This window comes from Podarcis melisellensis (genome assembly GCF_964234715.1).
Source record: "Podarcis melisellensis genome assembly, chromosome: 2".
Taxonomy (NCBI): Eukaryota; Metazoa; Chordata; class Lepidosauria; order Squamata; family Lacertidae; genus Podarcis; species Podarcis melisellensis.
This window is the reverse complement of record NC_138529.1, coordinates 60138680-60154160: the sequence shown is the minus strand read 5'-3', so window position 1 is coordinate 60154160 and position 15481 is coordinate 60138680. Positions and strand designations below refer to the sequence as shown.

The 15481-nt window shown below is 41.8% G+C and overlaps 1 protein-coding gene across 2 annotated transcripts in view; it reads left to right on the top strand.

Annotated features, from left to right (window-relative positions):
- The window catches only part of ADAMTS2 (ADAM metallopeptidase with thrombospondin type 1 motif 2), a 204244-nt gene that overhangs the window by 133864 nt on the left and 54899 nt on the right, over window positions 1–15481 (top strand). For both annotated transcript variants that reach the window (XM_081900570.1, XM_081900571.1), the window contains exons 4-5: window positions 5513–5712; window positions 14755–14838. In XM_081900570.1, coding sequence (XP_081756696.1) covers window positions 5513–5712; window positions 14755–14838 — 284 coding nt within the window. The remainder of the gene's footprint in view (window positions 1–5512; window positions 5713–14754; window positions 14839–15481) is intronic.

Genomic DNA, 15481 nt, shown 5'->3' with positions numbered 1-15481 from the left:
ATGAGATTGTTAGGGATGTCACTCAGAATGCCAAAGGGTCACCTATCACCATCATTAAATGTGCTAATTCCCTGTAATTTAATAATGTTTTTTGGAGAATGGACTAAGCATTCAAGTGTCTCATTGGCAGAGGTTAATGAAAATAGTCCTGAACATGTTCACCTTATGAAAACGATACAAAAACTGGATTCGCAAAAAAAGACCCCTTTTGGATAATAAGATGAGAATGGCAATAAATTTATAGTTTGTGTAGAATCTGATGGAGGATGTGGGAAATCCTACTTTTATGCAATTTTCACTTAATTATATGTTTCTACTTCCATGATGAGTAATTCTCCACTGTGCAAAGTAGCTAATTATTTCAAATACTACTGTGATTCCAGGTAAAATTAAGTATTAATTTTATGGAAGGATGAGAGTATAAAGCAAATTCCATATGCATTCCTATTTTAATTGTTATGTTTCGATTATAATGAAACCCGTTTTGACTTTAAATAAGAGGTGATGGGGTAGGGCTTTGGAAAATTGCATTCCCACTTATCCTATTTGCCGTCACCACATGCTCGTGTGATCCTTGGTGCCATTCTTGCACTCTGCTGCTGGTGTACACTATTTTTCTTTAATGCAAGTTCATTCTTGAGCTCTAAAGATTCCATAGTAATGGCAGGAAGCATTCTTACATCCTCTACAGATCTTCCCCTGCTACAGCACGGAAGGTCTACATTCTGGTCCTGCTGCTCTTGCCAGCGCCCAATGAGTATGCACCATAGAACATGGCCAAAGTTCTCTCATGGCAACAGTGTTAGCAGCCAAACTACATCTCAGGGACATTTCTCCAGTATTATCGACCTTTTCTCATTGAAGAACTATAACATTCACTAAACCACAATGTGAAACACCATTATCGTAGGTTGCTGGCCTGATGAAATCTTGCTTTTTCATGTTGTGATTTAAAAACAAACAAACAATTAATAAAAGGGAGATAAAAGGAACCAAGTATTGTTTGCGAGTTAAACTTACAGACACAATCCATTTTGGAATTGTGGATCAATTGTGGACCTACATTGGCTCCCAGTACGTTTCCGAGCACAATTCAAAGTGTTAGTGCTGACCTTTAAAGCCCTAAACTGCATCGGTCCAGTATACCTGAAGGAGCGTCTCCACCCCCATCGTTCTACCCGGACACTGAGGTCCAGCTCTGAGGGCCTTCAGGTGATTCCCTCGCTGTGAGAAGCGAAGTTACAGGGAACCAGGCAGAGGGCCTTCTCGGTAGTGGAGCCCGCCCTGTGGAACGCCCTCCCACCAGATGTCAAAGAGAACAACAACTATCAGACTTTTAGAAGACATCTGAAGGCAGCCCTGTTTAGAGAAGTTTTTAATGTTTGAAGTTTTAATGCGTTTTTAATATTCTGTTGGGAGCCACCCAGAGTGGCTAGGGAAACCCAGCCAGATGGGTGGGGTATTAATAATAATAATAATAATAATAAATAAATAATAATAATAATAATAATAATAATAATAATAATAATAATAATAATAATAATAATAATAATTATTATTATTATTATTATTATTATTATTATTATTTAACACAGGGTGCTGCTTTATACCAGGATGCAGAGTGATCTGCTGTGTTGGAGGGGCTTTGCATGGAGCAGAACTGCCCATTGCTGGATGAGCACCCCAGTACACATGCACAAAAAGCAGGTGGAAGCTTCCACCCATGGCATCCCTGCTGGTGACTGCCTGCAAAAACCTCTGAAATTTGAGGGTGGGCAGGTTGAGCATCACAGGCTCCTTCACTGTCCCTGCTACCATCCTATGACAGCAACTCTTTGCTGTGACAGCCTGGGAGCTAATGCAACAAACGGATGTTTTCCCTGTAGCACCATCACCCTGGTAGTGCTGGCTGCATTGCTCTGCCAAGTCCCACAGCCAGGATTGCAGTCTTAGGCCGCTGTCCATCCATCCCAATATTTTTCAGACATTATCTGAGTGGCAACATCTCTCCAAGGTCCCAGGTAGAGGTTTTTCACATCCATAGAAACTGGAACGTTGTGCAGGAAAAGCAGTGCTATGTACGTCATTAACACCCAAACACATCTTTTCAGTCATTCTTTTACCCTTATTTTCTGAATCAGGCCTGAATATGGTAGCATTTTGTCCTGACCTGATTACAGTAAGTCCACAATTTACATGGGGGTTACTTTCTGGGGATCTCACCTAAAGTCAAAATTGGGCATTCAGGAAAAAAGGCTTTGACAGTCCCACCCACCATTGCACCCAATGTGTTTTGACTATACAATTTTGACTTTAGGTGAGATCCCCAGAAAGTAACCCCCACGTAGAATGCCCACCCACTTTTTAGTTTTATTTTATTTTAGGGAGAAGTTCATAAAGCTGAATGTTCACAAGTTAAATGTGCGTAAGTTGTCGGCTTACTGTATGTATGTATGTATGTATGTATGTATGTATGTATGTATGTATAATGTTTAGCCCAGTAGGCTTTCACCTCACAGTACCTCACTTGCAGCTCAGTTCAGCTTCGGGGATTTGTCCAATTTCCTTATGCATGATATGCAGCATAAGGTTCCAAGTGCAACCTGTACTGTGAAAAGAGGATTTATGAATTATGAAGAGGCTTACGTGGCTTAGAGGGAAATGCAGCTAGCAAGATAAAAGACAAGTAGAGGACATTTAGATACAAAATAAGGAAAAGGTGAGGAGGAATGACGGAGCAAAATTATAATGAGCAGGGAAGAGAGTGGAATTAGACATGTGCAGACAATGACTAGCAGGCTAGTGGTTATTGCTGTGTAGCTGGGCGGGGCGGGGAATGAAATCTGCAGTTGGGCTGTATTAAAGGGGGAATGCAAATGATGGGTTTTGACCATGGCTTCCCACCAAGCAGCAGGGAAGCCATTTTAAGCAGAGAACCAAACAGGAATTGAGAACCTTTCCCCTCCCCTTTCCGCCCACCCAAACCCATCCCAAGTGGGTTCATCTCTGACCTTGGAGCCTGCAGCTGAGTTTTAAGAATCATGCACCTACAGATCGGGCGTCACAATCCTTTAGAAAACTTTGTTCTTTTAGGATGTGCTGTGTGTTCATTTTATCTACAAAATAAATAAACAAACCCCAATGTCATTAGTCTTAAGTCATTCCTCAACAAATGGACCAGCAAAACTTCTGTGGGACATGAGTTTTGCCCTCTGCCCAATGCCTCTTTCCACAAGTCCCTCTATTCTCAAAAAACACTCATCCTTTCACATGTTTTCAGGGGAAGGTTATTTAAAATAGAGTTTTACTGCTGAAGACAGTGTGGGCAAGCTGTTGGGTATATCTAATGTAGATTTTAGATATTGGCCACTACATAGCAGCAAAGGAATCCTCAGGACCAGTAATCAGAACTTCCTTCATATATTTTATCTTGCAGTCAAAGGATTAAAAAATTACATAGATTAATTTATTAATAGTTTTCATGTTACTAATTGTAGAGTTCATCTTTTTATGGCTTTTGCAAAAAAAGAAAAAATGATTCTAAAATCGCATAATAGAATGAGTACAAATCAGGTTTATAAGCATTTGTAACAATCATTTAGCAAGGTATCTGCATAAAATCATTTGCTTCTGTTAGACAAAATATAAAATCTCATTTTAACGAACTTTGGAATTGAAGCCCTCATCTTATCAGTTATTATCTTGGTTATTTGAATTTTTTATATTTCATGCTTGCATGATCAAAAGAATTATTGGACTTACATATTTTGAGTCTTACTCTTTAGTGCTTCTTTCCTTCCAATTCTTGATTTGGCTGGGATAACTTTTACGGCTGTGTGGCCATCACCTGTTTCTAATCATTCATATCTCCAGAACATCAATATTCACATCACTAGAATATCAAGAGGCAGAGGAAAGTATAAGCAAAAATGTGTGATCACCTTTGCTTATTTTCATATTGATATTGTAGTTATGTGAATTATCCCACAAAATCCCTATAATGCTGATTGCATTTTCCTAGTCATGCCATTCATCTCCTCCCTCCCCGTATTCCTCACATCTGTCGATAAGCTGATTTTAGAACAACACAGAGATGGCACTGCATTTGTTAGTATAATGGCTCATTTATATTTCCAATTCCTAGTATTCTGCAACTCTCACTGATACAATAGTCTGTCTGGGTCTGGATCTATGTGTACATAGACAGGGCAGTATCCATTGAAGTTGCCCCTTTCATGAAGGGATATCAGGCATCCTTCATCTGTTCTGGCATTTTATTTATTTCTTTAAATATCTATAGCCTGCATTTTTGATTAACAACACAGGTCCTGTACAACATGGGGCAGATTCAGGGTGGGGGGAGGGGCGAAGAGAAGCGGTAAGTTCTTCGCACAAACAGGATGTCTTCAGTGGATACAGCAAACAGTGTATGAAATAAATAAATAAATCTATATTTGTATACAGTGATACCTCGGTTTTCAAACATTATGCGTTCCGGAAGACTGTTTGAGTTCTGAAACGATCGGAAACCGAGGCGCAGACAGTCACAAAAACAAATTGGTTGCAAGAGAGCACCTGAGATTAGCTGAACACCGATTGATTGCACGTGGAAGCCGTGTGGCATGTTCAACTTCTGAGGCGTGTTCGAAAACCAAAGCATTTACTTCTGGGTTTACGGCGTTTGTAAACCGAAATGTTTGTCAACAGAGACATTCGAAAACCGAGGTACCCCTGTATATGTACATGCGTAAAGGAAACCTATAAAGAAGTCATGCTCAAATATACACTTTTGATATTGATATCAATTATGCAGATTCAGATTCATGCTGATGCAGTGAAAGAACTCTGCATGTAACCATGTTGCCTTGTCACATAAAAAATATTTGTAGTATTATAAAGATGAAGAAGCACAAATACCACTGAGGAACTCTGGCTGCATCCAACAGGTGTCCATTTTAAGATTTCATATCTATATCTATGTCATCTATATCTATCTAATTTACTTACTCACCCATCCTGGAGATTACATTGTCATTAGGGCAATTGTTCAGGTGAAAATTTGACCCCACACCATACTTCTAATCCATAAACGTTTTGGACGCCTCTGTTTACCGGATTTGAGATCTTACATCAAATTCTCGTCTCACCTTAGCTGAATAAATCCAGGTTTATCCAATGGAACTTTAACAAAATTGTCCCAAACTTACACGGTGTGCTTGCACCTTGCATGCAATTAACTTGCGTGATTTCAACCTTACGTGACTGAAATTCTGCAGATTAATTGCGGGCAAGATGGAGAGCTTAAAAAAACTCTGCCTTGCTTGGAAAGTGAGGATGCTCACACGGGGACAGTTCCAAGGGTGCTACCTCAAGAAAGTAACCCCCATTCAAGATGTGATCGTACTGTAAGAGAGGAACTATAATGGGAACTTCTCATCTTTATGATTAAAAATAATAATTGAGAAATAAAATGTGGCACTTTTTAAAATTAACAGCTTTTCATTTCTTTCAGGGGCTGATCTAAGCAATCTAGACAGCATGGTGAACCTCTTGCAAGATGAAATTAGCACCTCCAGGAGGAGGAGGAGATACCCAAGGCATGCGACGGATGACGATTACAACATTGAAGTGCTTCTAGGTGTTGATGACTCTGTTGTACAATTCCACGGGAAAGAACACGTTCAGAAGTATCTTCTGACGCTGATGAACATAGTGAGTAATTTACTAATGTTTAAGAGGTCTTGCATGTAGCTATTGCTGTCTCTCATCAAAATAAATACTTCAAGCTAGGGAGCCCTTATTCCTAGGAAGGGACATGGATTCACTGGAAAAATTCAATCAAGGACTGCAGTGGATGGTGGGCGGAGCCTGAAGCATTGGTGGGTGGAGCCAGAGGAAAAAGTGGGCGGGATGTGCAGCCACATCACCTTCCTCTCACTTTTTTCCCATCTCTCTATCTGGCAACCAAACTCTGTGGTGTATGAGAAACTGGGGCCAGATGAAACAGGCTGAGGGCCCCTGATTTCCCACCCCTGCTTTAAGTGTACAGTGTAGCAGTGTAGGTCTAGCTATTCACTATTTTTATGAGAATTTCTCTCATGCAAAAATTTGTACCAAATAATTTTGACTGATTTAACAGTGTTGCCAAATAGTAGTTGTTAGGAGTGGAAATGGTATTTGACATTTGACTACTACATTTTGTATGTGTCTGTACTGTTATTTATTCAGGCTGCAACCCTATTATGCACTAACATAGGAGAAATTTTCACGGGACTCAGTTACTTCTGAGCAAACATGCATACAGATAGGTTGCTAGTGTGTTTGCACTTCTTAGGCTATAGCTTGGTAATTAGCTGTGGAAATTATCTTGTAAGAGTGCAGGCATTTTAAGCCGATTGCCCTTGACATTCTTCTTTGCTCACAGAGCTCTCATGTCACTATTTACTTGAATGGAACAAGCTGCTTTGCTTGCATAGAGAAGTGTGAGATCGGAAGGACACCTGCACCTTAGGCCAGGAAAATTGGTTCAGGCCAGTTTGTATCAGAATTTGATCCCTCACAGTCTACCCCAACCAAATTAGAACTTGTTTGCCATTGATGGTGGTTCAGTTAGCTAGAGTGTGGTGCTGATTATGCCAAGATCATGGGTTTGATCCCCATATGGGCCAGTTGCATATTCCTGCATTGCGGGGGGGGGGGGGGAGTTGGACTAGATGACCCTCGAGGTCTCTCCCAACTCTACAATTCTCTGATTCCATGCTTCTAAACAAGCAATCTCATTCATGCTACATTATTATGATTAAAACCAAGCAGGTAGCTGACAGAAACGTATTTAGCTGATGAGGCTTAGGATGGACTCAAATATGTGGCTACAACACTGAATCTATTGAGACTGAATGGGACTATGTATATGAGAGAATGACTCTGCTTGTCTACACAGCAGGGATGGAACATAAAACAAGATCAGAAGGCAAAGAGAGAAACCACAGGAGGGAAATAGGAGCAATGAGGTTATGGAGAGGCGCATCTGTAACTCTTTATGGGTTGCCACCTGCTCCATCATTTTATTTCATAAAATTGGTTTTTTTCCCATCAGTTAACAATAGAACCACTATCTTTCATTCTCAAATAAAGAACTGAGTATTGCCTGTTCATGCTCTGAATTTAATTTCCCCCCCCTACCCCACTGTGTAGAAAATACACCACTGTGTATTGCTTTGCCTGGATTAATCTGTCAAAGCTCCAGTTGCTGTGGTCAATTCCCTATTGTTCTGACTGCAATAAGACAGCCTTAAGCCAGTTTCTCACTCCGTACATGAGAAACATTCCTCCTCAATTTGCTATCAAGGTACGGTGGGTACTGATCTATCTAATCCGTTGACTGACAAATCCTGGAGTCAGAGTGACAGACAGAGGCAACATATTTTGCACCTTTATAATTTGCCTTTGTATTTGACTGCAGTTGATTTGATTTGATCTTTGTATTCTATTTTTCCAATGACAAATGCTGAGCTCAAAGCAACTCACAATAATAGCAGCTTTAAAAATTAAGAAATGTTACAATTGCTATAATGATGTCAAAAACACAGGAGCATATAAAGAAAAAAAATGCAACCCCAAATTCATCAAACAGTTCATATAAGCTCATAGTGATGCAAAAACTCTGAAATGGCTGCTGAGCACCAGCCCTGTACCAGTTGAAATACACTCTTTGGGGAGAGTGCAGCTTCAGGACATTCCCAGACAGCAAGAGCTTTTGCCGCCTTTAGTCTTGACTTCAAAATGCTGGGATGAAATTTAGGGAGGCATCTTTGATAATGTCCTTGGAAATACCTGAATTCATTGCTTAGAAATGGAGAGAGCTGGCAAGGCAGTAAAGGTCAGCATATTCATACATGTGACCTGGTGGACATAATGCAAACACATCCCAATCATTCAAGGTTAAAAAGTCAATATCAGTCAATTATGTAGGGAGGGATTTATTTTTGTCCGTGGCTTAAAATAAAGTGTGCAGATGAAACAGATGGTTTTCTACATTTTCAAGTCAAAGGAAAGCAGAGCAACCTAGCAGTTATGTGGCAAACACACAAAAACAGATTTTGAAATGGAACCTTTTTTATTTTTCATGTCACTTAAATCTATTTTAAGAGATATAGTGATTGTAAGGAAATTATAGGATTTGTAGCTCTGAAATATATTTATTCCGCTTGTCACTGAGCTTTCCAGCATAATCCATTGAGGAAAATGTAGAGGAAATGTTAAGAAACTGTATATATTGAGATATGGTAGAGAGGGTCTGAGACCCACCTGCACCAGTGACAATGGCTCCCAAGCTTGACCTCATCAACAGGCCAGCATCATTGCCCCAAAGTGCCTCGTGGGCTCTCAACCCTGTTCAGCCCAAGTTGAGATATCAGAGAGGTGACAGGGGACCAGATTGTAGTCCATAGGGCTGCCCCTTTAAGGATTTCCATTTCCTAGTAAGGAGGTGAGACTTAAATGGAGTAGGCTGGCTGAGTTACAGTATATTTATTATAAAAAACACAATTCTTTAGGTACTAATTGTCTTTTTTATAATATTTTATTATTATTTTCCCAGTAATTATTCAATATTACCACAGTTTTGCTAATTATACATATTTCAATTAATATAAAAATAATTCCAGTTATTTCCAAATTTACGCAATTTAATCAAAGTGGTTTCCTGCGCCCCTTGATCACTGTTTTTTCTCCAGTTCTTCTATTGCTGGGTTCATATATTTTATTAACATCTAATTATATTTCAATTGGTATATTAATCATTAAGATAACAGCTGCATTTTTAGTGATTACTATTTGTGTTAAAACCATATCTAACTTTCCATAAGATTTCAAACAAGGTGCTCTAATTATTTTCCTTTTCTCTGTGTGTGTCAGTCTGAAAATGTCCAATTATAAAGACCTTGGCCTTTGTCTGCTGTCCAGTTCTTGAAATTCCTCCGATTGCCATTGTCTCTCAGCATAGCTGGGGTGGGGCTACGATCCTGAAGAATTCTCCGAATACCTCATTAGCTCCCTCCTACTGTGCTCTCATCGTGCTTGGTGTTTCTGGACAACAACACACTCCACTCTTTCTCACTACTCAGTCAACATCTAGAAATGTCCGTAGCCTGAGAAAGAGGGATCCACCTTCCACCACAGGGGATCTTGGAGTACTTTCGTTTTAATGAATCACCATCAAAGTCTCCATGCCTCCCTCATCCAGGGCTCCAAATTCTTTTCATCTTTACGATTGCATTTGGGCCAAAGTCCACTTATGTTGTAACTCTTCTATGATGATTTTAAGGGGGGTAGAGATGGTATCTGCTCTAATTTTCCAAGATAATCCATTCAAGCATTAGAGCTCTCCCCCCATTTCTTTAAACCAAAATGTTCTTTTAATCACAAGTTTTATTCCATACTGCAATCCAACCTCATTTGTATCTTTAAAATTTTGCGTCTGGAGAGAGTTACCAAATCATTAATAAAGAAACTCAAAGTAAACAGGAAAATGGAGGTTCCCCTCCCCGCCATCCACCGCCCACACTGAATAGAATCTTTATCTCAGTTCCAAACCTCAAATCAGTGCAGGTGTGTAATTCCACAGTTCTGATGACATCTTCTCTTGAAGCATGCCTGACTTTAAAGCCAATTAAAATCCAATTAACAGGAGAACCTCTGCTTCTTAATGGCAGTGTATGAGGGTTTTCGCCAGGCAAGGTGCTTTTACGCTCAGCACCTCCCTGCCCCCTGCGTTCTATTCTGGAGCGAGAGCCAGGTACCAAGACGGACTGCGAGTGAAGCCAGTTCTTCCCTTCCCTGTGAGGTTTTTCCAAGAATGATTTACCCTCTGTCATTCTTTTTTTTCTCTGCCTTCGATCCCCGCAATGTTGTGGGGGCTGCCTCCATTAAGGCAGATAGGAACCGGAAACCAGTACCTAACCAATTGTCAGAACAGGTCTCCTCCCTCGGATCCGTCCAGGATTCTGAATGCCCTGTCTCTGACCACTCTTGCCATCTTTCTTCTTGAGTTCCAAGTGGCCACTCACTTCCATGCTGCCAGTGCTGTGCATTAGCTGGGGCTGCATTAACGCTGTGTTTCATGAGTATTCAAAGGGATCTTTTGGATCTCTTCTAGAAACTTCAGCTTGCTTACCTTTGAAATGATCCAAACATTCATTGTTATATGAGACGGAGAGCACATGCCGAGGAAAGGTTCATTAGACTTCATGGCACCTCAGGCACTGTAGTGCACCTCTGGAAGCTCTGCTCCCCTCCCACCCTTGGCAAAATCTGTTAGCGAGGACTGGGCTGCCCAGTGCCATGGTGAAGAGTGCCATTTTGTCTCCCTTAGTCAGGAGTTGGGAAAGCAGAAAATAGTGTACTTGGGAACAAAATTGGGTGGAACAGTCCCTGTTCCTTGACACTGATAATCAACTACCTGTGTCACTCTGAGTTCATGTTTCTTGAGCATATTAGAAGGCTGGGGGGGGGGGGAATGTTAGGAACTGGATGTCACATGGGCCCACAAATTCCCTTGTCACACTTGCTATGATGAGGATCTCTTTCCCCCACACCTCAACAGCTGTGGTGAGGTCCCCTTCTCCTGAGCTTGGAGCTAGAGAGTGGGGTAGCATCTCTGACTTTGCATAGCCCATGCAAGTGCTCCGAGTGCTCAGTGTGATGCCAAGGTTCTCTCACATCTTGCAGAGAGTAGAGTCACACCTGCATACCGTGAAGGGTCATGCCATGAAGGCCATCAACAACTTGAGGACCCTCTGGATTTGGATATGGAGATGAGAAGCTAATAAATACATCATGAAACAGAGTTCCTTGCTGGCAATTTTCCCGTTCAGGTTTTGCCTTTGATATGTCAGTGTGAGCTACTAGGTGTGAGAGCGATGCTTTCTCTGGATGATTTAAATGCAACAGGTTGAAAGAGAACAGAAGGTCCCAGGTGGTACAAAGGGCAGAAATGTCACTTTTCCCTGCCTAACTGACAATTTCAAGAAAACTCATAAAGTAAATCTAAGCTCAGCTGTGGAAAAGAATCTTATGAGTGCTACACTTGAATGGTTTTTGTTTTTTTGTAAGCAGAATCATGGTTGCAAGATGGCAAGCTGCCTTATACTGAGTCAGACCACTGGTCCATGTAGCTCAGTATTTTCTACACTACTCAGTATTTTCTACACTAAACCTCTCCAGGGTTTCAGGCAAGGGACATTTCCTGTCCTCCCTGGAGATGTCTGGAATTGAACATGAGACCTTCTGTATGCAGAGCCGATGATCTGCCACTGTACTGTGGTCCCAGTTGTGAATGTGGCTTGAATTCTGATAGCGTAGGCTTAGGGGGTGGTGTTCTCCTGTCTCTTTTAAAATCCTAAAGCACCTTAGAGAAGAAGCCCAGTTCATACATTCAGTAGGCAATAGCCTGGTAGGGGAAGGAGATAGACCTGCCCTGCCCTCTACCACCCAAGCAGTCTCCAGTGTGAACAGGACCTTCCACAGGACCACACCATCAGGCAGAGGCTCATGCTGCAATTAGTCCAGCAGATTCTAAGGTGGAAGGAGCCAACATGGTGCCCTGCCCTGATGAATTCCAACACTGTGTCTTCCATTGCCATGGCTGCTGGAAGCTGGAGTTCAACAACATCTGGATGGTGCCCCCTCTGCAGCCTTCACTACTGTGGGCTAAAAGCCTGATACTTTCCCCTGCTTCAACTCGTGTGACAGGAGCAGAGACTTGTGCCACAGCTGCTGGAGTAGCAGCTACTGAAGGGCCTTCCAATTCTGCCCTGTCACCCCTGTAAGTAACCAAAGCTGCAGCCTTTGCAAAAGTGTCCGGAGTCATGCAGTTCGGCTTCACCTCCCTAAGCGCTCTCCCTCTTATTTGCTTATTCATCTTTTTCGAACATGCATCCCATGATGGTGCCTTCATAGCTACCGCAATGCACTACTTCAATTCCCCAGATGATGAGATGCTATTTGTAATGTTTAGCATTGCCTGCATCTGCACATGTCACCCATGCTTGTTATCTTGGGCTGTGCATTGGAGGTGGGCTGTTTTAAATAGCTCTTGTGGGCAATTGTCCGGACACAGGTATATGAACCAGTTTCCTAGCTGGAAAAGGAGCCCCCCTTCCCCTTTTTAGAAGCTCTGCAGTTATGTGGAGAAAACAACCTGCAGCAGGCTTAAAAGCTCTTCATCAAAAAAGTTAAAGTTGGGTAATATTCTTACCCAATTTCGGTCTCTATATGTCAGCAATAGTGCCAGCCTCTGCCACTGTCTCACACCCCCCCCCCTCAGCTGTGCAACATTAGACCTTAAAATGTTTATAGTGCTTTCCCTCATCCCAGTTCTCCCATTCCACAACCCCCCCAGCATACTCCTTTGGCTGCGTGGAACCCATAAAATTTATTTTTACTTGTTAATTTGTATTCTGCCTTTTCGCCAAGGAGGTCATGACAGTATAAAATGGATTCTTCTCTCTTTATCTTCACAGGTTAGGCTGAGAGATAGCAACTGGCCAAGGTCACCCAATGAGCTTCTTGGCCAAGAGGGGATTCGAACCCGGGTCTCCTCAGCCCTAGTCTGACATTCGAACCACTAGTGTGGAGGAATAACAAGGCAGTAGAAGACAGAATTTAGATAACTGATGAATTTTGGGTCTCCTCCCCGGTTTGTCCCCAATTTATATTCACAATGTAAGAAGTTACTGCACAGATTATTGGGTCATTGTGCTGTAAACACATGACGTGATCGTGAGACTGCAGTGTTAATGTAAGGCTGGTGAAAACTGTTTATGCACTTAGTGCAGGTTTTCAGAACATTTTTGTACTGTAGCTTGTAGGCAAAAGTTGAGAAGGCCAAAAGCTCGAGGGAGGAACTCAACAAAATATAAACCGGTCATGAAGCCAGCAGAAAGTTTGTGACCTTTCTAAAGCCAACATTACTGTCAAAGAGGAGACAAAGATCCCTCCGATGTTAAAAAGCTTGCTCTGCCAGGACATCTGTTTTGTGGAATTTCTAAAAACTTTGTTCAGAAGCAGATAACTTAGATTTTGGAACATTGGCTATAAATTTGGAACATTTACTATACGGTCATAGAAATTTAAGGTAATTCAGCCTCTTGATACTTTATGAGCAGATTTGTATATGCAATGCCAGACTGTTTCTGTTGTACAGAGTACAATTGCTATCCAGTTTCTACCCTCTGCCTTTCCTCAAGCTGCCAATGAAAGTGGAACATAATAAGCTCTCTTAGAGTCAGTCTGTCTGTCCATCTAGCCTAGTGTTCTGTACTCTGGCTGGCATCAGCTCCTTCACAGCAGTTGCCATCTGGTCGTTTGTTCCTGAAGGTGCCAGAAACCTTCAGCATGCATGTTCTACCACTGAGCTATGGTGCCATCCTATCTGGTTGGCCCTTGCGTGTGTAACCAGTGGGCACATGCCGTGGCTCTTCCACTTTGGCTGGTCCCATCTTGGCCCCCTTCATTTCCCCCCCTAGCCTGTCACTCTAAGCTGCTGGGTCTGATCACAATTTAAATTTCCCACAATGCCCCTAGCAATGCATCACTCTAAGGCATTGTGGGAAATTTAAATTGTGATGAGCCCCAGCCTTTCATAGCTGCTCAGTGTGCTGTCATAGCTACCAGGTAGGCTCTTCAGCACACACTGGTAGAGAAGGAGGCCCACCAGATAACACTATGCTCCACCCTTATCCCCAAATACCATGAGCAGGGCAGTATGCACCAGCCTTAAATCAGCTTATATCTAAGTATTCTGCCCTTTACTTGCTTGTGGATCCTGCCCTTCCTCCAAGAACCCCAAATGGTTATCTCATTTAAATCATGTGTGTAAGGTTAACCTGGGAGAGGGCAGCTGCCCACGGTCGCCCAGTAAGTTTCATGGCTGCTATTCAAACCCTGGTCTCTCCAGCCCAGCACACACTTTCAGGAATGCACATTTGTTTGTGATCCAGTGCCCAGTTCAAAATTCACTGAGCTGCCATTTTTGTCTGCAACAAAAGATTCTAGTCCTTTGCTGATGTGGGTGCACGAATGCGGGTCGCTTTCTTCCTGCAACCTTCTCTGCACATTATTCTTACTACTCTGATTTGGTTTGCAGACTCTAATAAAGTGTTTCATTTTTTGACGTTTGTTTCCATAGGCCCATCTGTTGTTGTCGCGTATGCACTCTGCAGACTTTAGCTTGGGAAGGATATCTCTTAGTGTTCTGCTATGGCTAATAGAAGGCATAATCCTGTTTACCAGGCAGAGCAGAATGCCTTCCTTCCAACAAATCGACTTCCTTTGATGTCATTTCTGCAGCTTGGCACACTTCAGTTGCTCTGGCCAAAGCGAGAGCTTGAAATTCTACCACTTGGGCTCTCCGTTTGCAATCTTACACCCCACCCCCGCCCAAGACAATTTGATCGCTTAGTCAGCAGGCCTTCCAAAGTTGCATATCTGAAATGATATTCTTTTTAAAACCTAAAAGGATTCTTTCTTTCTTGAAAGAAAAATGTGTCTCTTAAAAAACTCTCCCCCCCCCCCCCGGCATGCAGTGTTTCTTAAACTTGTCAACCACAATATCATGTTTAGCCAATGGTGAGGGATGGTACGAGTTGTAATCCAACAACATTTGGAGACCCAAGGTTGAAGGATGCTGTTTTAGGCTATTTCAGTCCTGTTATCCTATGGAATCATAATTAATGCTTTTATGTCCTCTTGCAGGTTAATGAAATCTATCACGATGAGTCCTTAGGTGCCCAAATTAATGTTGTCTTGGTGAGAATGATCATGCTGAGCCACGGGAAAGTAAGTGTAATTTTAATGATCAGTTCAAATGTCCTACAGTATTTTATTTTTTTAAACCATGTCTTGCAATTCTCTTGTGGCCTATACTGCTTGTTTTTGTGAATGAGTTTAGTAGCAAAGTAATCATATTTAATCAAACACAAGACGGAATCTTGAGGCACTGCAAAGACTGAGAGAGAAAAGAGTGCTTCACTCTTTTCGGAGAGATGCTGCCTTACTAGGGGGACTCAGCAAATTGCATTCGTATGCCCCTCAGAGAGATTTCCACTGAAATTTGTTGGGCAATTTATTTTTTTATTAAAGTTCTAGTAGCACTTTTGTGTGGGGGGGAGAGCAATATTTAGTCTTTATTGTGGAAGAAGATTTTGTTGACTTTCCCCCTTCATTTCATAAAAATATATATCAAAACTATAGGGAGGTTGTGTCAATGGCTTCATATAAAAGGTGAGTTTCAAGGAGGGATTGGAAGGAAGGAGGTCAGTAGCTCACAGAGACAGATATGTAAGTAAGGAGGCCTGGAAAGATATGTTTGTGACTGATGCTGAAAACAGAGACTTGAGAAAAGCAACTGCAGGTTTCTGTTGGGATTTGGACTGAGATTAATATCACAGTCTCTGCATGCTGCTGCTGCATTCCTTACTTA